At 43.3% G+C, this 27,592-nt stretch overlaps 1 protein-coding gene across 1 annotated transcript in view; it reads right to left on the bottom strand.

The window, feature by feature from the left end:
• DPP6 (dipeptidyl peptidase like 6) overlaps positions 1–27,385 on the bottom strand; it is a 414,546-nt gene extending 387,161 nt beyond the window's left edge. Inside the window, exon 1 of the mRNA XM_080578557.1 lies at positions 25,250–27,385. Within this exon, the coding sequence (XP_080434683.1) occupies positions 25,250–25,450 (201 nt within the window). The 5' untranslated portion in view covers positions 25,451–27,385. The remainder of the gene's footprint in view (positions 1–25,249) is intronic.
• Between the last annotated feature and the right edge of the window lie 207 nt (positions 27,386–27,592).

Raw genomic sequence — 27,592 nt, 5'->3', positions numbered from 1 at the left:
TAATGCCCGCTCCCAGGAGAGGAAGGAAGCTGTGCAGGACTTCTCCAAATGACAAAACTGACATGCACCGTTGAAGCTGCAAAACAAGTTCTGCTGCCCTGCTACCACCAACTGATCGATGCTGAGCTCCTTCTTTGGGGATTTCCACTGACTTAACTCCTTAAAAGGAAGGATTTCACTAATGTGTAAATTGGTCTGGAAGCCAGCAGTTGAGAACAGCAGAATAAAATCAAAACACAGATTGTGCATAATGCCATTAATGGTGCCTAATACACCAGCCTCAGTCTAGGCTCCACTGAAACCAATCTCCCCTGTGGCCTCACAGAATGGGACTTTAAAATGCCTACAGAGAGAGATTAATGCACACGTGGTCAGCTGGTTTGTTTTAAGCTCCAATCCACAGTTTTAATCACCGGGTCATGCTCAACCTGTGTGGCTGGTCATGAGCAATTCATATTTCATGGTCCATAGCCCATCCCAAATCAGCACACACAGCTCTTGGTGGCATGCGGCAGGGTTTGCTCTGTGAACAGGGGGGCTCACTGAGATTCTAGTTATGAAACGAGCTAATTCAGGGATGTCAATTTTTTGAATAATTTAAGTCAAACTGGACAAATGCAAGAATGTGTTGTGGAGAAAAGCCTGCTCTCAGAGGCTAGGAGATAACCTCCTTGGTCTCATTTCTCTCCTCAGCACTCCAGCTGTGTTAAGAACTTAAGCTGTAAACCATTGTGCTCGGTGGAGCAATCCTAGGGCCATCCTGTTGAAGACATAAGCACACCCATTTAAAAAGCATCTAAGCAATCCAAAAAAACCCTATACAGCTGCAGTGCAGAGGACCTTCAGGTGTCTCTAGTGAAGTGTCAGTTCTCTGCAAATTAGCTTCTCAAGAAGCTACTGTCAAGAATCCACAAATTTCAGTTTAACCAAACCCAAAGTTATCCAGGCTATATTCTCATCTACCCTCATATTCTCTAAACAGAGGTTAAATTAATTTCTCCATCTGCTTCAGCAGTGGCTCCTGGTAACATTTTATCTGCACATATTCCCAGCCTATTCTCTTAGTCCCTTTGCCACCAGGATTGTATTTTGCCTCTGCTTTCTTTTCTCTCAACAGGCTGTTGAGTTTCATCATACACCGAGTATATTTTGGGCAAGAGAACAAGCTGTTCCCCTCCTTACTCATTCTTCTCTCCCTTTTTCTTTCTTTTATCCTTGAATTTCATTTGGGATTTGCACACAGAAGCCATGAGTTCATTATTTTGGTGCCCAAAGTGCAGGATGTCAAAGCCCTGCAAATCAAAGTTCTCTCACGTAACCAGACTCTAAGTTTAAGCAAAACATTCTTATTATTTGTAACATGTTTTATAGTGATTTTAAAGAGCAATCCATTCTAAAACTTTTGTTTTCAGTTAAAACTGTGACAGACAGACACTGCCAGCAGGGAGCTTGTTTATTCATACTTCAGTAATATCATTCCACAGAGTTTCCATTCTGATCATTCCCATAGACAATAAACAGGCAATTTGCTGACTCCTAGGTGGTAAGAATTAATCTGAATTCCATGACAAGAGATATAGATCAGGGAGAAATAAATTAAGAACCTCAGTATATTTCCATACCCGGTGATAGGAGACAGCAGCACACTCTGTTCTAGCAAGTTCTGGTCCCCGGAGCAGTGAAGTCCCAGCAGCAAGTTCAGCCATGCAAACACAAACTTCCTTCATCGTGCAGCTGTAAGGAACCACAGTGAGGTTTGTGCTGCCAGGCCTAAACTCCTAATAGACAGCTGGTCAAAATAGCCTTTACTAGACATGACTACACCTACAGGAGTTGCAATTCAACCTTCATAGTTGTAGTAATTCCATGATGAACCTTTGCAGAAGTAAGACAGGTTTTTGTTGTTGTTGTTTGTTTGTTTTTTGTGACATTAAATGGCAAAGGTAGGAAAAGAGTGAAAAAATGGAAGTGACGTTAGCACAGAGCTGTATTTATCAAGCACAGGTTTCTTCCCCTACCATACATTTTGAATGACAGAAAGTTTTTCAGCCTCCCAGCAGAGATCAATGCTTGAAATCTGAAGCCAAAAAAATACAGACAAATTCACGTGAAAAATGAGGCATTCATCTAGGAGCAGAGCGATTAACTCTGCTGACTTATGGTAAGACTTAAACAACGTGATGGATTCTCTGTCACTGGGACATACCCTGATCAAGACTGGATATTCTTCTAGGATTGCACTTTATCTCACACAGTTACTCAGCTCAAAGCAGTGGCAATTCATGGAAGCTCAGTACAACACTGCAGTGTTGAAGTTGCCTTTAGCCAAAACCAACACCACTACTCCATGCCTTGTTTGTCCATGTCTGGACAGGATGAGACAGGGCTCTGGCTCCTTCCCCACCTGTTACACCATCCTGGTAGCAACAGCTCCACTTTTTCCACAGGCAAAACAAGTGCAGCATTTTGTGAGCAAGCATCTCCTCTTATCTTCGTTAGGCTAAAAGAAATGGAAGGAAGGAAGGAAGGAAGGAAGGAAGGAAGGAAGGAAGGAAGGAAGGAAGGAAGGAAGGAAGGAAGGAAGGAAGGAAGGAAGGAAGGAAGGAAGGAAGGAAGGAAGGAAGGAAGGAAGGAAGGAAGGAAGGAAGGAAGGAAGGAAGGAAGGAAGGAAGGAAGGAAGGAAGGAAGGAAGGAAGGAAGGAAGGAAGGAAGGAAGGAAGGAAGGAAGGAAGGAAGGAAGGAGACATTCCATGGAACATATCTGGCATGTGAGCCACCAGAAGGAACTCAACTGATGATGATTGCAAGAAATTTAACTTTCCTCTATACAGAGACACCTGTATTTAAGTGCACCATGTCTTAACTTATTGCAGTCCAGTGTAGACTGACTCACTGAATTGCCACACCAGTAAAGTATCTGTATGAGTTTGGGGTGAAGAAGAAATCTTGCAGAAATAATTTTCACATGGATACCCAGACATTTTTTTCTGAGAAAATGTGGAAAGAATACGATCTGGTTATCTGGCAGAAGAGATGAGAGATCCCTACAAGTCTCAGAGAAACCCTGATCTAGTTTAAGATGTCCCTGCCCATAGCAGAGGGGTTGGACTAGATGATCTGTAAAGGTCCCTTCCAACCCAAAGCATTTTATGATTCTATGATTGTATAAAAATGAGAAATATGGTTCCCAAATTAGCATATTATTAAAGTAATTCCTCATCAATAGTTAGGAAGCACAGAATGAGATGGATAGGAAAGGACAGGTATACCGATACATTATGCACTAAAAGTTCAGGAGAAGATCACAAATTTAATCTGAGATGTGAAGCTGCACTGTAGATGGCTCTCACCCATACTGGTCAGTCCATCACTGTATTGTCACCGTGCCACTCACAGATCAGGACTCCGCTGGACAAGGCAAAAACAGGCTGTCTCAAAAGGATGGATTGTTTCTTCAGGCTTAGGTACAAAGAGGCAAGCTACAGCAAGCAATATAACTATCACTTGGCAGCTGATTTGGAGTAACTTTCTTTGTGCATGCTCTTAGTCCATGGGAACCAGGAGGCGATTTGGATTAGCTTAGCCTTTAGAAGGCACTTACTGCCTGCGAGCTGCCACTTGTGAGAAGCTCATGTGACATAACTCTGTGATTTATGGTTTAACAGGTAGTTGTAAGCTCATTGGATACATCAGGCACGCAAGCTGCTGTTGTCTACATTAAATATGTCAGCACTTCTCAGCTAATGCGGCAAACTCCTGTTCCTCTGACACAGAAGCTAAGGGTGTTTGGCGAATGCTGAACATTGCCTGGTGCTTTCAGAGCAAGTTCTTTGCTGCTTCAGAATCCACACCCTAAACCCCAGTTTAAATGCAACAAAATATTGTGACCAGAGGATCAGATACACTGGAAGTAATTATAGAAATCGGCAAACAGATCTACTTTATAGTAGCCCAGAACTACTCATTTTAATATACAATAGAGCACCAAATTTTGCTATTTGACCTCAATTCTTTAACTTATTGTTCCTGATTGACTACTACTAAATATCTACAGGCCAAAAACTGAAATTGAAATTTCTTTCCAGAAAGACTTCATGACAGCCTCAGGAATATCACCCTTAGGGAGCTTTCTTCTAAATAGACCACATTTCAAACTTGTTTTCCTCTTTGTAGCCATCTCTATTCAAATATTTTTCCCAAAAGACATTTATGTCTCTGAATACACAAAGGAATAATTTCTTCTGCATTCATCCATAAACCTGCATTTGTTTCTTTTAATTTTCCTCCTCAAATCCAGTCCTTTGAGTCACTCAAGACACAGGAAAATCTCTACTTTCCAGGTACATTAAGTTTCATCTGCCTCTGAGAATTTGGAAGCAGATCTTTTGTCATAGAGAGCAATAAAAAAATCCTGTGGTTCTGCATTTCTCTCTTAGCAGGAGGACTACAGTTTTCCATTAAGCACTGATGAACATTTCTTCCTATTGCCTCCACCAGGAGCTATTCTAAAACCCTAAGGATTCTCTGTTATATTAGAAGTCAGAAAATCCTCTAGGTTTACATCAGCTCTAAAATTCTGTTTATACTTAACTCAAATTTGATATCCTACAGAGCAGCAAGATGAATCGAAGACAGATTTCAATTAGTCTTTCTCAAGAATAAAAGCACTGAAAATACAAAAGATAAACATTTATCATAATGCTATGGTAGAAATAAACTCTCTGCAATAACTAAAATAATATAAAATTCTGGCAGAGCATGCATGAGAACAAGAAGGATTATGAAAAAAATAGTTGCACTTCATGGTTTTGGGGACACTGCTTTTCAGCTCAGTTGTTTTCATTTTACTGCTGGACCTCCTGGAATTTCATCCTTGATTATCTCCAGCTACAGATTTTGCAAATATTCTGGGAGAAGACACTCACATTTTTTACTACAGAAACTGATCCACTTTCAGTGGAATACTTAAAATATTATGTAGGCTAGAGGGCAACGATAATTCTCTACAACGGTGTCTAAGACACTCCTTGGGAAACTGGATACCTGTGTTTAAAACTTTGTTACTGGTAATGTTTAATTATCTCTACAAGACCCTATAAGACAGCCACATAAAATCCCATGTCCTAGTGATTAGAAAACTTTCTGGAAGGTGATTTACTCCATCTGAATGATTATTACAACTTCCTTCTTCCATTTCTTGAATTTATCCTAGATAACTCTTTTTTATTATTATTATTTGTTTATTATTTTTTATTTTTTTATTATTTGTTGTTGTCAAACCTGATCATAAAGTCAGGACAACCTTGCCAGTTTCATAAACACTTAAATTAAATAATTATATTGCTTTAAAAAAAAAAAAAGTTTGTTTGCGAAATAACTCAGCTAAGTTTACCTAACTACCCCACAGAGAGAACCATGTTCTCTCTGTGCCAGGCCCTGTATGAATATCATAGAAAGTTAGGTTCTGTCAAAGACAATTTGTTGTGAAAACACAATACAAAGACAGGCAAACACATACAAACAGGGAACAGATAATGGAAATGTGTCAGAAACAGTTGACCTAATTTCTTAATGAGTCAGGTAGAAATTACGACACTATGTCCTTTTCTATCAGAGAAGAATTCAGAATTCCCAAGTCACTCTGTGTTTCCAAGGTGCCCTGACAGCTATGAAACTACAGACAAGAGGTAGACCTCTTTACTCACAGTAGCTGATTCTTAGAGAGGATTAAAACAAACTATTCTCAGTTTACCCATTAACTCAATGGGTTGTGGTAACATTCTCCTACTTCCAATCTGGGGATTTCATTTGCTGTCACATAATGTCATCTCTCGTTTTCCTGCTTACTTTTTTAAGATGAGGCTGCTTTTGTAGACTCGGTGATCTGGGGACATAACAGAGATGGGTTGTGTAGGAACAAGCAACATAAAATTAACTGATGTGAGTGAAGGCTTCAAATCTGAAGGACTCATGCACTTAAGTTTGTCTACCCACAGGATCTATTAGTTAGTGTAATAAAAGACACTAATTCTCCCTGTGAGTCTTACTTTAAAACCAAGTATAGCAAAATATCAGCGATCTATATAGAACTCATATGGCCTAAGGTAAACTTAACCTAGCCTTCTCGTCTTTAAGCACACAGGGACTTCCAACTACAAAGGCCATTACCTCATGAGGGAATTAGAAAGGCAAATAAAGCCATCTGTAGGCCCCACACTGACATGTATGGCCCAAAAGAAACAGCATGCAGTAAATGAAGCACTGAGCTGGAAAGAAAGAGCAAGGACAGTTTCATGACTAAGCAAGTTGACTGACACCCTGAAGACAGTGATTCCCCTGTCTCTCATATAGCCAGATTCTCTGATGCTGGGCAAAACATTTGAGATCTGCTAAGTGAGCATTCCAGTATTTCTTGCTTTACAAATGGCCACCTTGGGGACTTCTGATATTATTTGTAGAAATGCTGAGGGTCAGCATTGTCACTGAGGTCAAAGACTTGTGCTATGGTCTCCCATTAAAATAGTCCCCACATCAAGATATTCTCTATTCATTATCATTTCTTCCTCGGTTTTCTATCTATAGAACAGCAATAATTCCCTCCTCACACTCGGCACCTGTCCTGTGAAGACAAATTCAATGGGTTGTGAGGCACATTCAAAAACTGTGTCAGTAAATGCTAGAGAAGAGCCCATGAGGAAATTAAACATCATCTTAAGAAAGCACACAGATTAATGCCTAAGGCCACACATTAAACAATGGGGTGGTGGGAGGGGGTGGAAATAAAAGGTTGAAGAGCTTCTCATTAAATCACTGTGAGCATGGGAAGAGGGAGTCCTGTGCAGAAACAAAACTAAACAAAACAAAAACACAATGGCATGCAATTATTTAGTTAAAGACATAAGCAGGAAAGCTAGAGTAATGAATACAAGAAAGGGTTGAATGAAGGGATTCACTGGAAACTTTAAGGCTCGTATTGCCTACGTTTTTTGAGTGCCTGACATGGTGAGGATTTCTCCAATGTACATTGTAATACCATGCAGAAATATCTAAAGGAGCTCTGAACCACCTATAAAAGGGACTGAGAGTTCACAGCCATGTGAGTAATCAGTAGATAAATGAGTTCTGATTAATGCAAATGAGCAGCAGATAAAAGCTGGCACTGCACTGGCATAACACAGCACTCACAGTGCCATCAATTCTCCCAAAAAAGTACCTCACTGGGCCATGTACATGTACCATTGATGCAAGGCAAGCTCATCTCTTGAGAGCACATGGCCCTGGGGAGGCCCTGGTTCAGATCCACTGTTTTGTGGCATGTGAAATTCCAGCCCATACAAGCATGGAAATCCTGAGCATTCAACACATATTAGCACTTTCAAGCAATGTAAGCTGCACTGCTTCATCTTTGTTTACTGTCTTGAAAAGTACAAAAAGACAGGAGTTTTTAGGGTTTCACAGTTTGTGTATTTTGTTGGGTTAATCATTTCTATCACAACGCCTTTTAGCCCAGGGCTTAGAAAAAACATCAAGAATAGAGAGTACAAGTGAGATTACAGGATATAATAAGAATGTTTCATCTTCACAGCGGAGTAGAAACAATATTAGATGACTTTTATTGCATAACCAAAATCTTCTGGAAAATCTGTCTAATACCACACAGAGATTTAAAAGCTCCTGAAAAACTACATGGCACAGCAATAGAAGCCAGATGTCTAAATCCCGGTCAGGTGCTACAGCCCTGGTGTTTGCTGACTTACTGCTCACATGCACCATGCTTTCCCTCTGCTGCTGGGATAAGATAACTGGAGATTACTTTACCCATTTCCACATCAACACACACACTGTCCTACATACCCAAACCACTTCTTCACTCTATGAGAAGCCGTCATCTGCATCCCCAGCCTCTAACAACACCTATACAGCACCCCCACCTCTCCATCACCACCCATTTCAGAAAACTGTGCTTCTGCTATTTCCCTCCTGTATGGTCCAAAAAGGGAGGGAGCTCTTCTCCTCTCTCAGTGCTGGAATAATTGGCTAGAAAGCTACTGTGTTAGAGTAGTCTTGCTACAGTAAATATCTTCACACGTATGCCTCTCATCACTTTATTTGAAGAAGTGGCTGCATTAGTTTTAAACAAGTCTGTGTCACAGGTCAAGTTTAAAAAGTGCTCAGGGCCAGATCCAATGAATGGCACAGCTGCTTACAAGTCAGGCACAGCCATTCCTATATTGTCGACATTTTAAGCCCACTGTAAGCTTGGAAAAGCAACATTAGGGGAAGAAGCTAACAGGAATTGCCTGACATGTGTGGTACCACTTCCTGGACATTTTTTACATCAGGAGCAGAACCCTACATCTGAGAGCTCTTCCTACTGAGCCACATGGACATGCTCGCTTTCCCTCAGTTTCCCTTCCAACTCAACTGTGTTCATGAAGGACAAGACAGAGGAAAGCCCTTTCGAGGCTTCTGTCCTAATTACTGAGATAGGCAAAGTTACTGCATGTAGAAAAGGATTCTGGTACTCTGTGTAGAAAAGCTAGAGCAAAGCACTTTGGCAAAAAAAACAAAAACAAACAAACAAAAAAAAAACATACAAATCTACAATAATAAGAGGAATATCACAACTCTGAATTAATTTGCCCACACAGATCATCAGCAACTAAAATCTATGTAGATGATGCTGCCTTTATAGTGACAGACCTTTAAACATGTTGTCTCTTGAAATGGAAAAGTGTTAGGCCTACAGGGGACGGTAGCAAGAAATTCATAGGCAAATATAACTGGTACACCTCATGCAATTTGTTTAAAATGCAGGAATCCAGGAACTCTTGAACGAACTAGACCAAGTAACCTTATACATGTATGCAAAGGATGGATTCAGCCCTGTTTAACCCATTTTACTGCAATATTTTTTTCATAAATATTGAGTATAATAATAACCTTTAACCCTTTAGAAGATTCTTCTAAAAGACATTTAGCCTGCATAATTAAAACAGAAATCCCTGTCACCCATCTGGTGGAAGAGGTCTCCTCACTGATTCCAAGCAAAACTTCAGTGAATTTAGTTGTAAACAGGGACACTGTGGTTTCTCTGCTTCCAAGGCCAAATATATAATCCCATAAAAAATAGAGTTATTGAGATCCATCTTAAAGCCAGATATGACTTATCTTTACGTACTCTTACTGGAAGGCTCTTCCAATACTTCAATGCTCAAGATCTTAGAAATCTCATAATTTCTAGCCTAAACCAATTTATGGCCAGATTACAGCCATCTGTTCTTATTCCAACACTATCTTTCATCTTAAAAAACTGTACTCTCCCCCTGGCAAAGGGCCCATTGACCTGAACAAATGAGAAGCAGTGATTATTGAAGCTGAACAAGAAAAATGCTGGGAATGCTTGGGTCTGACAATTAAACTTTCCACTTTCTCCTAGATAGATATCCCAAGGATGGGCAGGTTCTTCATTTCCACCATTAACAGCAAAGGGGAGAGATCAAGTCACAGAAAATTCTAATCCCCTGCTTTGACAAGAGGATCCTTTTCTTTGCCTCTTAGCAAGCATAAACTTTTCCACTTAGGAGCTCTGAAGGTTATGTCACTGTAAGGAACAGGTGTTGGTGCTGTACCTTGCTGAAGTGCTCTGATCTCCTTGGGAACAAGAGAAGTAAGGACTAACTATGGTAGATATTTAAGTTTTCATCAGAAGGTTCAACAATGTCAATAGTCAAACTGTCAGCCATGAATAACTCATTCAGCTAAAAGTAGCAGCCAGGTTTCTTCACCTTATCTTAAAAATTTGGGGTATCCAAACCAATGTTAAAAGGCTGAGTTTTCAGAAGTCTTGTTGCCTATTTACACCTTAATAAGCCTCTGCTGGTTATTCATGAAAACAACTGTAACAGAAAAATAAAATAGAAGTAGCAACATTGTCATGTCTGTTTGGAAAGTCACAGCCAGCTTGTATGAAAGGGGGGAGAAGGGGAGAGGAAAGGCAGCCCCTAATGTTCAACATTCATTTTGCAGTAAGTCCATCAATCATTCCTCTTCTTTTTGTAGAAATGCCTTGAACAGAACAGAATGGTCTTGTAACGGTTCATCACTCACAAACGTTTGATGAAAGTGGATTCGGTTTTCGGTTTATGATACATCATGCTGGAGGAGATGAGTTTTCTAGATGAGATACAGGCATTACACATAAAACCTATCTACTTGTTTTCTAGTGCTGTGTCCAAGGCATTGGGTTAAAGAAAAACACAGGAGCAGGCTACTGCCAAAATCAGTCACACAGATCTCACTTATCACTGCTAGAGACGTTGATCCTTGTACAATTCATCTCCATGGCATTGTGGCAAACTGGGAAAACCTCTGTCACACACGTGTGTTACCATTTGTTCTTTAAGTTACTTTAAACATTAAGTCTTTTATTTTATTGTGCATCCTGCCCAGTTCTTGTACATCTCAGCAAGCTCTCATTCAAACAATGCTTACCAAACCTTTCATAAAGGCACCTGAAGCCTGCTGATTGACTTGTCTCACAGAAGCCTTTCTAATAATATACATTTGGAGTGCTTTTAATCATTTTATGAAGTTAGGAAATTCTCATCTGTTGAACTCCAGTGGACCACAGAAAAATTTTATGGCTCATCAACAATTGAAATCAGGTGAAAGGAATGCAGAAGAGTACTTTCAAATTAAATTACAGTTTTTTGGGTTGGACTGGCACAATCTGTCTTTAGCAAAAGAAGTGCCTTCTGTGGAACTTTCAGAGCAAATTCATTCCTCTGATTCACACTGCTGCTCCCTGCATTTTATACTAAATTGCACAGTTAAAAAGCTGACTATGGCATTCTGACGTATCTTTCCAGTCCACTAGCACTGTACTATCTGCCAAAAGTTCAGATCCAGAACAGCTTCAGCTTAACACAGACAAGAAGAAACAGTGAAGGGACGTGGTTGTAACTCAAGGGATTTCACATGTAGATTTACAGGGTGAGATTAAACTGGCTTTAACCTTGCTCTTAACCTTCACCTTCTCTCTCCAGTGCCATGAGGAATTTCTTTCTTGCTCCTCCAAAGAGGAGAGCCACTATGGAGTTGCAGAGTTGCTACAAACATCCTTGTATCTGTGAAAGACTGTAGTCTCTCATGACTCAGCGTGAGAGAAGAGAGCTTTCCTCCCCTCTCCTCCTTCTCAAATACCAAGCTTGCCCCTATGCCTGGAGAGGGACAGCTTAATGACAGACATATAATTTGCTATTGAGTGAACTGTTAACACAAAACAAAACCAAAATAATCATTCTGAACACAATTACACTGAATTTGTGTATAGAGTATGCACTGAATGATCTTCCTTGAGTATTCACAGGAAGAGAATTTCAACCCACATTGAGCTCAAATGCTTATAGACAGTGAATGTTTTACTGATGCTTTCTGTAAACTTTCTTACCAGAAACCTGATCCAAGCTTACACTGTGAATTCCACTCTTGCAAACCCATACTGTTAGACCTGGACAGAGTCTATGAGAATGACTGAATGTAAGATGAAAGGGGTATAGAAAACATGCTTTTCAGTTACTTCTAAGCAGCCACACATAATGGTGAAGGGCCAGGAAAGATGAAAACAGTTTCAAAAGCCACATATATGCAATCATGTCATACAATGTAGGAATTCAGACTGCACTGAATGGTGATAGCATAGGAAACTCCCATACTTATGTGAAGGCCTGAGGATATAGGGAGATGTACTCCCTTAATGTATGTATCAAACACATGCTTAAACAACATTTCTCAAAACACTGTACTACAAACACTGTTAATTTAGGTAGTAGTTACACCAAAAAGGGATATATTCTGGTGTAGAATAGAAGTGGTAAGAGGCAGTGTTTTGTAAGTGCTACAATATGCCTTGAGTTTGTTATCCACAATGCAAATACTTCATAATGAAAATAAGTTTTTCTTCCAAGATTGCAGTTATAATATTACATAATTGGTCACTAATTAAATACTTACAGGATAAAAAAAAAAAAAAAAAAAAAAAGAAAGAGAGAAAGAAAGAAAAAGAAAAAAGAAAATAGGATGAGAACTACACATAACCAAATTTTTTGCCAGATATTTTTATTAAAATATTATATAAAGCTGCCCTAATTAAAAATAAAAATAATTAAAAAAAAACCCTTTGTTTCCCACCAAGATGCTTCCAGGATCTCAGAACTAGCATCCAGTCCTGTGTATCACAGCTTTCCTTTTTCTTCTTTCCCTCCGTTGTCCCTTGTCTGTCTTTCATCCTCTTGCTGTTTTCTCTTGCATTTGGAGTCTGCCTCATTGTTTCCCCCAGTGGCAAAATTAGACCAAGGACATTGCTTGAAAATTCACATCCAGTGTATCACGGCTGCATCTACTTTTTGGCAATGAAGATGTCTCAGAAATATTTTAACCTGCTAAAGTACCCAGAATAGCCTAGATATCACCCATGTAAGACAGAGAGTCTTTGACAACAGGAGAAAGAAGCCCTAGAGATGATGACAATAAATAATTTCATTCTGCCCACTTTGCTTTCCATATTTGTTTCGTTTTTTTTTCCTAAGTGGCCTTTCCACCTTCCCAAGTATGTGACTTTTAACCCAGACAACTCTTCCATCTTCCAAGAGACTGACATGCATGTTGATATTCCCCCAGGGGTAACCTTGTCACTTCATCACATTAGCTCATGTTTCCTTCTCTGACAACTTGTGGCATGTTTTCCCTCAACTAACAACCACTCTCTTTTATATGACATATAACAGTTTAGCAGCCAAAGCACAATAGTCTGATAACTGCTCATCCAGTATCATGTATCTTCTTATTATCTGCTACATTATCCTTATCTAATTGCATGCACTTTGGCTCAATCTGACATTTTCAAAACTACAGATGCTTATTAGCTTTTCTTAGCTAAAAGAAAAATGTGCATTATAGTGATTATCAGCTCCTGGCACTGCCTGTGAAACACTGTAATGAGAGAGACCTTTAGCCCACCATAAACAAGCACAATCAGGTCTGTTTTGGTTATTAGGAATGCTCCGACAAATGTTGCCACTGTCAGAATTAATGACCACACTGCTAATTATTAATAATCTTTTGTTTCTGTGGATTCTTTTCAGGCCAAAACTTTAGGCCAGAAGCAGAAATAGTTTAATTCTGTACCACTGCAGTGAAGCCATGCATGAAGTCACGGCCTTGATTCCTTTATGGTATCCAACAGATGCAGATCCTGCCCCACAGGGATAAATAACTAGCTGAAGTTCATGCAGCAGGTCACTGGCAAACCCAAGAAGAGCAAGACGTCTCTAATAGCCATTCCAATGTGCTACCACAGATCCATGCCACCTCAAACAGCAGGTATAGAAATGTGCCCAGAAATCAGTGAAATCTACTTCTTAAACAATCTATTTCCAAGTGCACAGAGCCCAAACACAGAGAGTGTAAACAAGGCAAGTAAAATAGATTGGGTTACTGTGATCCTAAACCTTAGTTATGTCAGTCCTTATTAATTACTCTTGTTTGCAATGAATCACTGTAACTGTTTTGACAAGTGCTGTTTGTGCAGCAGTTCACAGTACAATGAAGCAGCTGCTTCAACAGCGCCCACTTTATTAGAGACACCATTGCAAAACACTGTAATACCTTCATTCAGTGTTTTCTCCAGGTGCCTCCTCTTGTATCTGGGATTACAAATACTCAAATTAAAAACAAAAAATAAAAAATAATATATATATATATATATATAAAGCCGATAGGTGATTTGTGTCAATAAAATACTTGCATTCACTATGCCTAGCGGCAGCAAGACCAGTAAAAGTGGAAATCTTTGGGAAATCTTTAGTTCACTATAAACCATTTATGTCTCTATGGCAACATCATTGTTGATTCCTACAGCATTGCTATCAACAATGTGATAGATATTTGGTCTTTTAAGTATTACTTTTCTTTTACTGGCATTTAAAGAAAATAGAAAAACAAAAACAAAGACAAGCCATAGTTTATACAGATTATCCAGAAACATGAGGAAGGATTTAGCAATAAATGACAAATAAAGACAGGATTCTACAGTCACATGAAACATAATTCCATGAGCAATCTGTGCAAATCTAAGAACTGTATATGCAATAAACTTATCTTGGGACAATCAGTCTCTTATGCAAGGGGTCAAGCACTATTTAAAGCAGATTCCCAATAACCTCTCCGCTCAAGGTTCCTCATGTTGCTGTGGAATACAACATACCCTGACCCACCTGCCCCAGCAGGAGGGCAGGGGAGGCAGGCAGCAGCTGCGACTTGCATTTTACAGTGCCAGAGGGCAGGTCACTGTGAAGCATCTGGAGAGGAGCCATCTGAGTTTTTGCTGGGAGATCTATCTATAGGCGCCAGGGCAGAGAGAGATAAGACTATCTAACAGGTTGCCAGCAGCCACCTGTTAGATAGGGAGGAAGAACTGACTCATGGCTTCCTGGCATTGCAAACAAAACTGAGTTTCACTCCTGTGATGATGAAGGGCTGAGGGATGACTGGGGAAGAGGAGAGAGGAAAAACTGAGCTGTGCTTACAACTTCTTTTGCTGTTAAGGCACTGGTGAGGCTCAGGAACAAGTGGGAAGAGCAATCTATCCTAGAACCACCTCTCATACCATCCTACCTTTTCAGCAATAGCAGCAGCCGCCACCAGATTGCTTTTCTACCCTGGCACAGACATCAATGTCTGTTTTGCTACTGTCACCAGTACATACTATTTCTTTTTCCCAAAGCTGACCTTGCAGACACAGGCTTTTTTTTTGTTTTTTGTTTTTCCTCCACTCTGCAGTAGCAAGAGGCACTGCAGAACACTTGAGCTCATCTCCAGACACCAACTTTACATGACTGTGTTCTGCAAACCACTGCTTATACCCTTGAGAAGGACAACCAGGCAGTAACAGGCCTCCTGCTGCTGCCCAGATGCTGGACATCATTATTCCTCTGCCAGCATGGGAGGAAAGCAGCAGGCACAGGGATCCTGTATAAAGCAACTGCTGGCTCCACTCACCAAGTGTCTTCAGATCTACAGCTTGGAGACTGCTGTAACATCTGCAATTGCTCAGTCTCCGTGGGTTTCATTTCTCCTCTGACCAAAATGCCACTGCTATTTTCTTTTATAGAGAGTTGGAGCTCATTTTAATGGAAAAGAAGGAACACATACATATCCTTGTCATAAACACTTTAAAATTAATGACTGTGGTATAACCAGAGCTAAGGTTACCAGGCATTTCCCATTGCAGCTTTTCCATTTCATGTGGCTCTGTATGTCTAAGATAGCAAGCTAGGGAAGAAATTTGCATTTGCTTTTGAGGTTTCACTCTGCCTAGAGTGAAATCTACATGAAATTCTGGAGCAGATGATTTTGACAAATACAGAAGGAACACCCCCACCCCCATGCCCAAATATTATATAATGAAAATATTAAGACACTCCTATCCTTCCTTTTGGATGCTTTAAATCTCCTTCTGCAAAAGAAAGCTCCAATACCTAGAACAGCCAGAGGAAAACATCAGAGATCTGAAACGCCATGTGAAATCTCCCCTAATGAGTGCTAGATACATCAAAGACTTAGATGTGCCGGACTTAACAACTAGTGTTACATCTGTAAGAACATCCTCGCTGATAACTGGAAATATTTCTGGTCTTAAAGACTCCGTAGGCCAGAACCAGAAACTGCAATAGCTCACAGGGCTGAGCCACAGCAAGCTGTCACTGCTGTAGAACTGAGACACACCGTCTCTGAGGCAGTGTCAACTCAGCCTCTGATTTTCCATCTGCAAAGTGAAGATAATAATTTTAAATCCAGTTTTAAAAGTCACAGAGACAACAACTGGTAGAAGAGTATACGTAATAGCAGAGCTCTATTGTCAAGTACTCTGTTTAGAGGAAAATAATTTACGCTATGCAAGTGATACGCAATTAGAAAATATGCTCAACAGAAATCTATTAAGATCTCATCAACAGAGATTCACAATACTGGCCTTTTCCACATTACCCCACACACTCCATTTGCTTTAGTTAAACTTGCTACTTGCAACATGGATGAATATCTGCCCTCTCTCCCCAGATCCACATTGCCAATTCCCTGGAGCTTAAAAACTGTGTTAATCTTTTCTGTAATCTTGGTAGAACTTTTAAAGGCTATTTTAACAGAACAAAGTATGAAAGATCTCTAACCTGAAGTGCTTAGAAGTCAAGAAATAACTAAAACATTGGTTGAACGAGTGTAATGAACCTTCCTAAACACTCTACAGGTGGAAAAGTTGTGAAGAGCAAATGTTTCCACTATGCAAAAACCACAACCCACTCATTCTTCAAAACGCCTTATGGGATTCACAGATTCACAGATTTCTCTAGGTTGGAAGAGACCTCAAGATCATCGAGTCCAACCTCCGACCTAACACTAAGTACTCCACTAAACCATATCCCTAAGCTCTACATCTAAACGTCTTTTAAAGACCTCCAGGGATGGTGACTCCACCACCTCCCTGGGCAGCCCGTTCCAATGCTTAATAACCCTTTCGGTAAAGAAGTACTTCCTAACATCCAACCTAAAACTCCCCTGTCGCAACTTTAGCCCATTCCCCCTCGTCCTGTCACTAGGCACGTGGGAGAATAGACCAACCCCCACCTCTCTACAGCCTCCTTTCAGGTAACTGTAGAGAGCGATGAGGTCGCCCCTGAGCCTCCTCTTCTCCAGGCTGAACAAGCCCAGCTCCCTCAGCCGCTCCTCGTAAGACTTGTTCTCCAGACCCCTCACCAGCTTGGTCGCCCTTCTCTGGACTCGCTCGAGCACGTCCATGTCCTTCCTGTAGCGAGGGGCCCAAAACTGAACACAGTACTCGAGGTGCGGCCTCACCAGAGCCGAGTACAGGGGCACAATCACTTCCCTCGACCTGCTGGCCAGAATGCTTCTTATACAGGCCAGGATGCCGTTGGCCTTCTTGGCCACCTGAGCACACTGCTGGCTCATATTCAGCCGACTATCCACCAATACTCCCAGGTCCTTCTCGGCCAGGCAGCTTTCCAGCCACTCATCTCCCAGCCTGTAGCTCTGCTTGGGGTTGTTGCAGCCCAGGTGCAGGACCCGGCACTTGGCCTTGTTGAACTTCATGCAGTTGACCTCAGCCCATCGCTCCAGCCTATCCAGATCCTCCTGCAGAGCCTTCCTGCCCTCAAGCAGATCGACACACGCACTTAGCTTGGTGTCATCTGCAAACTTACTGAGGGTGCACTGGACGCCCTCATCCAGATCATCAATAAAGATATTAAAGAGGACTGGCCCCAGTACCGAGCCCTGGGGGACTCCACTAGTGACCGGCCTCCAACCAGATTTGACTCCATTCACCACAACTCTCTGGGCCCGGCCATCCAGCCAGTTTCTAACCCAGCGAAGCGTACGCCAGTCCAAGCCCCGAGCAGCCAGTTTCTTGAGGAGAATGTTGTGGGGAACGGTGTCAAAAGCCTTACTGAGGTCAAGGTAGACCACGTCCACAGCCTTTCCCTCATCCACCAAGCGCGTCACTTGGTCATAGAAGGAGATCAGGTTCGTCAAGCAGGACCTGCCTTTCACAAACCCATGCTGACTGGGCCTGATCGCCTGCTTGCCCTGCAAGTGCCGCGTGATGACCCTCAAGATAATCTGCTCCATGAGCTTCCCCGGCACTGAGGTCAAACTGACAGGCCTATAGTTCCCCGGGTCTGCCCTCCGGCCCTTCTTATAGATGGGCGTCACATTGGCTAGCCGCCAGTCAACCGGGACCTCCCCCGATAGCCAGGACTGCCGATAAATGATGGAAAGCGGCTCGGCCAGCTCCTCCGCCAGTTCTCTCAGTACCCTCGGGTGGATCCCATCCGGCCCCATCGACTTGCGCACATCCAAGCTCCGTAGTAGGTCGCCAACCATTTCCTCATGGATAGCGAAGGCCACATCCTGCTCCCCATCCCCTTCCACCAGCTCAGGGCACTGGGTGTCCGGAGAACAATCGGTATTGCCGCTAAAGACTGAGGCAAAGGCGGCATTAAGCACCTCAGCCTTTTCCTCATCCTTAGTAACTAGGTTTCCCCTCGCATCCAGTAAAGGATGGAGATTCTCCCTAGTCCTCCGTTTCGCGTTGATGTATTTGTAAAAGGATTTTTTGTTGTCTTTAACGGCAGTAGCCAGATTGAGCTCCAGATGAGCTTTGGCCTTTCTAATTTTCTCCCTGCACAGCCTCGCTACATCCTTGTAGTCCTCCTCAGTGGCCCGCCCTTTTTTCCAAAGATTATAAACCCTCTTTTTTCTGCTAAGCTCCAGCCGCAACTCTCTGTTGAGCCAGGCCGGTCTTCTTCCACGCCGGCTCATCTTTGGGCACGTGGGGACGGACCGCTCCTGTGCCATCACGATTTCCTTCTTGAGGAGCGCCCAGCCTTCCTGGACTCCTCTGCCCTTCAGAACCGCCTCCCAAGGGACTCGGCCAACCAGCGTCCTGAGCAGCTCAAAGTCAGCCCTCCGGAAGTCCAAGACAGCAGTTTTACTGGTCCCCTTCCTGGCCTCGCCAAGAATAGAGAACTCTACCATTTCGTGGTCACTCTGCCCCAGACAGCTTCCGACCACCACATCTCCCACCAGTCCTTCTCTGTTTGTGAAGAGAAGGTCTAGCGGGGCACCACCCCTGGTAGGTTCACTGACCAGCTGCGTCAGGAAGCTATCTCCCACGCTCTCCAGATTGTACCACTCCACCCTTCCTCTGTCCCCTTCTACACTGCTCTGTGCTGAAAAACATGCATGTGCACAGTACCCATGTCAGACCTGTTTTTACTCTCATTTTTAGGTACATATTGACAGAAAATGCTACAGGAGACGAGATCTCTTCATATAGTCTTACACACAGATTCAAAACATAGTTTAACTCAGTGAATTCATATTCACTGAATTTCATCATTACCAAATACATGAATACAAACACACAGAATTTAAAAAAATATAGATAATATTTTCAAAGGTGAATAAGTAAGTAAGAACCTGATCCAAAATAAGCATTTAGGCACCTACTTAGGAATCAGATTCCAATATATATATATCTGGATTTCAACAAGAACCATTTTTAAAAGAAATGGGATTTATTAACCTATATTCTCTGTATGTACTTTGGAAAATTTACACTGTATCAAACCTGAATATGAACACAAGGGAGTTTTGGAGAAGGCTGTATTTTATTTTCCTTTGGGAGAAAAGAGACAAAAATTTCCTTAGAAAAAAGATTTGTTTCTCCCTTCCTTCCTCCATGCTTGAATATGGGACCATTCAAAACTGCTGTTAAACCATTTTTTGATGAGCTTTGAAAACAAGCATTGCTCCCTGATGGCAAAAGAGAGAGTTACTAAATTTTCAGCAAGTCAATCAAGTCTAGAGAAAGCAATAAGGAACTGAAAATAACCCTCACGTGTACGAATGGGTATGTAAACAAATGGTTGGTTGGTGCTTTACTACAAAATCAATGAAATGCCAAGAGCTCAGCGTTAACAGAGAGTAAGCAAGAGACACTGCCACCCCTTGGTCACGGAATGAAAATGCACGTACATCACGGCAACGTGCTGGGAATCGTCCAGCACATTAGGCAAAAATCCTAGTAAAATCAATTTAAAGTTACTGAATTTTAAAGAAAGATTTATCTGAATCACCACAAGCATAAAATTATTAGCCCACAAGAGTTTAATTTTTTTTTTCAAGGGACAAATTCTTCTGACCCAAAGAGCATTTTCAAAGCTGGGATGATGGGATGGACATCCTGAGAACTACCATCTTTCTGGCCTTTCCTAAAACCAAAATATACAGAGGAATGGAAAGCATCACAGCTTCATGTCTTTTTTTCCCCCATATCTTGGAAAGTCCTTTGGAAAACCACACAAACTTCTCTGACTCTGGTCTCAGTGTCTTCATTCTGCACTTGTCCCAACTTCTACTAACTCAAGAGAAATAATGTGAGCTAAAGACTCTAAATAAGGTATTCCAATTTATTTCACTGTTCACTACTATTAGAGAGATGATTCAGCCTGTTCACACAGTTATTCATGAATACTTAAAAATACATTCTATCTGGCAGACTTTTTTTAGTGCATGCATCATCACCATGGCTAGTAAAGTTTGCAGAAACAACAGCTCATTTTGAACTGGCAACAAACATCATAAGGTGGTTTAATTCTTAGAATTAAATTCTTTTAGAATTTTTATACAAAGTATAAAAAATGTATGACCTCCAGATCAGTGTCCATTATTAATTACTGAAAATATATGATTAAGTTCCATGCAAATAATAATAATAATAACAACAACAACAACAACAACAATAAAGGTTTGCCTCTGGGGAGATAAGTTGTAATTTTTATTAATTTCAAAAGGTGGGTTTACAGAATTTTAGTAGGGCCTAACTCTATTTCTCTTGAAAATACTAGTCCCAGCTCTTTAAATCTTAGTGGCTGCTGGATAACTGAGTTCAGCATCCAAAAACCCACCAGAAAAAGCAGAAGAAGAGACTCTTACAGACTTAAACAACAGTAGTTTCTGTAAATAAACATGGTAGCTCAGGTCTGCAGACAAGATTTCTGGTTATCATTCAAACCACTCAATCTTCCTGTTATGATTCCTGCAGTCCAGCCATACCTTCTATCAAACTATATCTCTCATCTCTTGGGAAAAAGACCACATCATTTCTGAAATGTCCATTGCAGCTCAGCCCTCAATCTTTCTGGAACACTGTCCTTGACATACATTTTCAGAAAGCAATACCTCTTTCCATTAGACAAATAATGAACTGAAAATTAACATTTACAATTACATGCAACAGCAAGTCTGACATACCAAGTTACAATTTTTTTACACGAATGCTTTGATACACACTTTCTCAAACTCCCTCTATTAACAGCTGATATTTTAATTACGTAATCCTAAATTTATGCAAGAATGAAATACAGTTTTATTGAGGCATTTCAAGATTATTACTATTTATATCTGAGAGGAAAAAAAATGTAAATCAGTCTGAGTAACCAATCATAAAATATTTAAAGTATAATATATGACCAAATGCAGTTTTAAGCAATGCAAGAAATACAGAATTATTAAGAATTCAGTAAATGAAAAAATATTCACACTAATGGTAGCTTTTGTTCTTTGGGTTTAGTTGTTTTTATATGGTTAATTCTCCTGTTAAAGACAGTAGGAGTTTTGGCCAAGTAACAGAACCTACAAGAATGCAGCGTAGGGGTCTTTATATAGAAAAGTTTTATGATGTTCCAGTGAAGGGTTCAATATTTTTAACACATAACTTATCATAAAGAATTTAATACAAAAAGGAGTTCTGTGATCATCACTTTATAGTCAATGACCTATAAAATAGATCAATATTCTGTGTTACAGAAAAGTGCTGAATTTCTTATGCTCTTGATTAATGCATTGTTATCATCCCAGTAATTAAAAGGAGCAGGGTTATACACAATCAGCATGATACATCTTACTCAGCACCTCCTGGCAGTTGCCTGCAAAAATTAAACTCATTAATCACTGTAATGCCAAAGAAGAATAAGCTTGGAAAAAATAAAAAGCTCTATTTTATGGAGAAAAAAATTATATAATCTCAAGTCAACATCTAGGATAAAATCCCTTCCACAGTACAGTATGGAAAGTATTAATCTAATCAATCTAAAAAGAAGATACCACCAGACTAGATTTTACTTAGTCTTCACAGATATTTCTCATACCTTAATGAATGTAGTGAAAAGGTAATCCTACAGAAAAACAAAACACAACAAAAAAGTCATAATTCTGTTTACAGCTGTTGTGATAATTAACTTCAGTATCAATACTGCCACAAAGCCAACGTGGAAGTGTTTTTTCTGGGGTTATTCATACCGGGCCTGTATGGATCATCACTCCCCATCCCTTCCCCCCTCTCCCAACCCCCCCCCCCCCAAAAAAAAATAAATAAATAAAAATTTGTCTTATCAGACTAATATTTAACACTTTAAAAGTGCAATATTTAATACAGGTTTTGTTTATGAAGTACACTATGTATATTTTCTCCTATACCTACCATGATTTAAAATACTGTAAAACACTGTTAAAATACTAAAGAATGCTGTGACTTCTGCTTCTCTATACCTTCATACTACAAAAGCTGTGTTCTCATGTCCATCTTAATAGTGGCTGTAAAGTGAATTGAGTAGCTGTTATATCATGATTGTCTTTATTTAAATTTTTTGTTTAATATAAAAATACTGCTTCCTCTTTAACTACATATAGGTTTCATTTAGTAGTTTCCAACCAGTACTACTTTCAGTAGACAAAACATTTACTAGCAATACTGTGACCTTCAAAGGCATGATCCTCTCTTTCCCTGTTTTTTACAGCACTGAAGTCTGTATCGGTGCTTAAAAATATAGTACTGAATGCAGCGTGCACATTTCAATGTGGAAAGCCATCATTAGTAACCCATAAAATAATCTCAGTCCTCCTCTGAGTATTAATCATATGACAAAGTTAGGAAGAGAACACTCTAGTTCTCAGGTTTGTTTTGATATTTTCAAGTGTGGCCACACAACAAAATTTTTTATTTTTTTTTCCCCTGTATTTTTAAGCTCTGGCTTTTTCCACTAGATCAGTCCTGAAGGATGAAAGACGATGTGAATGTGCCACTATAGTTTTTGTGTAAAACTGATATCAGAAGTTTCCAATGATGTCTTGTTAAGCCCTCCCTCACAATAAACAACAGCACATGCTCCTGGCACCCTGCGCAAACAGACCGCTCTATTTGCACTTCTCCCACTGTCCTTCCCTGTTGCTTGCCTCACATTTCCTTTTAGATTTCACACAAATCCACAGGGATTTCATGCCCGGAGTCACATTAGCTCGTCCTGCCTGCAGCCGCCGGGGAGGGTGAGAAACTCGTTCTCTCCTCCGTGACCTCACCAGGGTCAAGGGCAGGAGCCCGCCGCTGGCTCTACTCGGAGACGGACCGGAGGCTTTAGCACCACGGACAGCCCCATAGACACGGGACGAACACGTTCGGCACCACGGACAGCTCCCCAGACCCTGATGGGTTCGCTTCAGCACCACGGACAGCTCCTCCCGGACCGCCCGCGTTCAGCACCACGGACAGATCCGCCGGGTCCTATCCGGCTGGCCCAGCACCATCCCCTTCTGCCCTTGCCTGCCCCTGCCTCCTCTCCCGCTGCGGGCAGCCCCCTACCTGCAGGCCAACTGAAGGACATGTTCACCGGTTTCATCGCCTCAGCACCCTTCCGACCTGAACGACTCGCCAGCCCAGGCTCTGCCGGACAGGAGTACCTTTGAACCACCTGACCCGGTGCATTGAACTTTCTCAGATATGTTGCCCCCTTTAAAAAATAGTCCACACGAGGTTCCCACGTGTGTTTACAAGTCTCTCCAACCCTCTATTTCTGGTTATGGATTTTTTGCAGTTCATCGCGGGAGACCTCTAGGAAGGCACCTTTCCCTCTACAGATCACACTGCACAACATTGCCCCCACCAACACACAAGCCCGGAGGGGGCAATGGAAAAAAAAAAAAGCAACTCTTCTTTTAGCAGCTTAATATTATTGTTATTAATATTATTTCGGAGCCTGTCAGCACAAATCACTCGCAAATGCAAAACCGCGTCCTTTTGCTTCTCGGCTCAGCGCTTCTGGTGATCAGAGAAGCGGCTCCAGACATCTGTTGTCTCCAAGCCCAGGAAAACGAAATTAAAACGGTCAAATAATGAGGAAAATGTGCCTGAGCCCAGCCCCGGCGGCGGCACTCCGCTGGCTCGCAGCGACACCTAGAGCCCAGCTCGTCGCCAGGAGGGCCCCGTGTCCCCAGCCACGCCGGCAAGGGCCACGGGTGGGTGCGTGGGCCCTGGCACTGGGAAGGATCCCCCACAGCAATACCAAGGAGCAGCATCGCCAAGATCGTCGCTGCTCAGTGGCTTACAAGGAAACGTAAATTCAGGCTCCTGGCACTATCAGCGTGGAAAGCACCTCGGGGTGGTTCAGAACAATTTGCCTTTTCACTGGCAAAAGTGCACCTGCTCTACCGACTGCAAAAGTTTTTAATCAAGGGGTGGGGAAAGGGATGGAGAATTAAAGGACAAACCGTGGAAGTTTCCTTGCAAGCACAACTCTCTCCTCGGAGTGAGCCAGATGTGCTACCTCAGCTTGAAGCCGTGCCTTTCCTGGGAAGGAGAGCCAGGGCTGGACCCTGCCGCAAAGCCAACAGCACGTCCCACTCAGGCAAGAAGTATTTTTAACCCACACAAACATCATTCTCAACTGCAGCCCTTCGCTCCCCTTTATGCATGCTTCCAAAACAGCCCGGACCTCTCTGTAAACCAAACACCACGCAGGCTACACCAGCGGTGAGGACCAACCGCCGAGCGCTTCCCCGCTTCCTAAATCCCCTCTTTCCTCCCCCCGAAAGAACTAAGCGCTATCGACCCAAGCCAGTTTAACTCCATCAGGCACAGCAGCGGCCTGGATGAGTCACTCGTTACTAAGGCGATATGCAGATGCACCCTTTGAAGTCGCTACTCCCAGAGGCAGCGCGGGAGCGGAAGGTGCGCGGCCGAGTTAGCCCCTTTCCCGCGGGGGCTCGCCTGGGGGCGGGCGGGGAGGGAAGGGAGAGAGCCCCAGCAACGGCTCCGCAGGGGTTAAAAAGTTTCTCCTCGGCCAGGCTGGGGGAGGCTGACGGGAAAGGAAGGAGTGAGGAACAAGGTGAAGACTTGTGCCCCGGGAGAGTGATAAAAGGTAAAAAATGGAATGATTAAGAAAGAAGGAAAAAAAAAAAATTAAAAAAAAAGCCGTGTCGACTCGCTCGGAGGGAGATGCTCGGAGCTTGCACTCGCTGTTCCCAAACGTGCTGACCCCGTGCCCCCCAGCACTGCTCCGCGGCAGCGGGGAGCCGCGCAAGGAGCGAGGTGAGAGGTCCGGGGAAACACCGGGGAGGGCAAGCCCGGCTCGGCTCGGCTGGGCTGGGCTCGGACTCAGTCCCGTACCGTCCCCAGCACTTCGGGGGAAGAAGAGGAGCTCAAACACACGGTCAGGAGAGAGAGAAGCTGCCACGACGGCTCGTAACACCGCCGCAACCCTGGAGGGGAGCACACACGCACACCCCGGGGGGCACCCGAAACCGAGCCAACCCAAACGCGAGCGAGCCCGGCGCTTACATCCTCCTCCTCGCAGTCACTTCGCGGCTGGTACTGGAAGCGGGGCCGGCTGCTTTCCTGTTGCAATGGACGCGGGGTCTTGCCGGCAGCTCCGTCCTCCTCGCTGCACTGGGCGCCCAGGAGGTGACTGGCTTCGGGGGGGACGGGGAAAGAGCGGGAGGTGTTGATCTTCCCGCTGAACCGCTGGTACAGTGAAGCCATGAAGTCAATCCGCGGGAAACGAGGGGGAGGGAGGGAAAAAGATCCTCTTCTCCCCCTCTCTGTCTCTTCTTTTCCCCCTCCTCTCTTCTTTTTTGGCTACAGCATGCTACACGCGGGGAAGGCTCGGTCCCACATTAGCGGCAGGGAGAGCGAGGGGCTCCTGCTCCCAAGTCCTCGGCACCCGGAGAGCAGCGGGGGGATCGAGAGAGCAGGGAGGGGGGGAGTGATGGGGCGAAAGGAGATAAATAAATAATAGAACGCAATCGAGCCGAAACACCACAGGCCCCGGGAATGCTGCACCATCCAGTGTTGGGAAGAAAAAGAAAAAAGAAAAAAAAAAAAAAAAGGAGAAGGAAAAAAAAAAAGAAAGAAAGAACCAAAACACTCCAAGAAGACGTACCCCCGATAATGGCGCCTGAGTGGATCAGCATTAAATGTGCTTTGGGGGTGTGCGTGTGTGTTTGCAAAAAGAGGGGGGAAAAAATGGAAGGGGGGCTGGCTCAATCGCTGGCTGTCAGCGGCTCCCCAGGCTGAGGTGGCGGAGCAGTCGCCTCCGAGGTCGCATACCAACAGTGTGCACAAGCGAGAGGCAGAGTGACAGCGTGTGTGAGACGGAGTGGAAGAGGCTGGGAAGCCTCATTCAAAGCACGTTGCTCTTCTGGGGAGGGAGGGCTTTTCTACAATCATCTCTTTTTCAGCATCTTCTTTTTCTTCTTCAATTTTTTTTTTTTTTCCCCGGGGAAACAACTTAAAAAAAAAAAAAAGAGAGAGAGAGAGAGAGCAACAACAGACACCTGCTCGTGAGGGAGAAGGCGAGGTGGGGAGGGGAAAGGCGAGGCGGGGAGGAGGGAGGCGGGACCGGCACCGGAGGCCGGGGTGCTCGGAGCGGTTCGCAGGAAAGGGGCAGCGGAAAGGAGGGCGAAGCCGCTCCGCTGCCAGCCCAGCCCAGCCCCGAGTCCGCTCCGAGGTTTTTGGCACCCGCAACTGCCCGGTCCCCATCCCCTGCGTCCCGTCCTTCTTGTTCCCCCTCCTCTCCCCGGCTGGGGACGAAGGGGAGAAGGAGGTTGCGGGTTTTTGGACGTTGTTGTTTGTCGCTTTTTAAAAAGATCCGGTAAATCGCCTCTCTTACTATTTTTATATTAATTCATTTTTTTTTTGCTGCATTAAAACGTGCTTCAGCGCCCCTCAGTGGAAATCCACCCAAAGTGGCTCCCGGCAGGAGCGCCCGGGAATAAACAAGCGTGGTGTCGACACCGGGGGCAGCCGGGATGGGTCGGGAATGGGACGGGGAATGGGACCGGGACCGGGTGGGGGCCGGGGTCCGCCCTCAGCAGCGGTCCTTGCGCGGCGGCCCCGGTCCCCGCACGCTCGGCGCGGAGAATTAACGGCGGCCGCGAATGAAGGCTCCCGGAGGAGTAAAGGGGGCTCCGGTGGGCAGCGGGGGAGCTGCCCGGGGGTGTCCAGCCGCTCCCGGCACGGCCGCACCGGGACGCGGGGTGACAGGTCCTGTTGCTCCAGCATCAGCCGCCGGGGTTTCCATGGCAACAGATGCTCAGGTTGAAAGGAGAGAGGGAAGTGCCAGAGTTGCTGTCCCCTCTTATCCTCCCATGGCAAAAGCCGCCTCCTTGACCTCCAAGATGGCCAGCGCTATTGCCATCCTCTGATGGGAAGCACACAGAGCAGGAGCCAGATCTTGGCTGTTCCCAGCCAGAGACTCGCTGCTGGACAGCTCACAAACTTGGTTACACTTCAGTAAGTGGGCTTGAAAGGCTGAAATGTTTCTAAACGCTATTCTTAAAGTTTTAGCCGTTAAGAAAATACCACCTTTGAAATATCTAATTGCCTCAGTCTGAAAACAAAACCCACAACTGAGTCGATCATATACATACAATACTCTAACATGCAGCTGTCCCTGACACCCCCCCCCCCCCCAATGATTTCAACAACTGCCTGATCAAAAATCTCTTTACATCTAAACAGTTTCATCCGCTGCTTTTTATTTGTGTCTTCAAAGTCAGGGATGAAAAGTCTTAACATTTAGATGAAAAGGGAACCTTATCTCATGGAGAGAGAAAACAAACAAACGCTCTGCCTCCTTCCTGATGGAACTTGAAAGAAGGAATCATTTTGATCTTCAGAACT

Source organism: Anser brachyrhynchus (genome assembly GCF_964034855.1).
Source record: "Anser brachyrhynchus genome assembly, chromosome: 2".
Taxonomy (NCBI): Eukaryota; Metazoa; Chordata; class Aves; order Anseriformes; family Anatidae; genus Anser; species Anser brachyrhynchus.
Note: the sequence above shows the minus strand (reverse complement) of the source record. Positions and strands in the feature narration are given on the sequence as shown.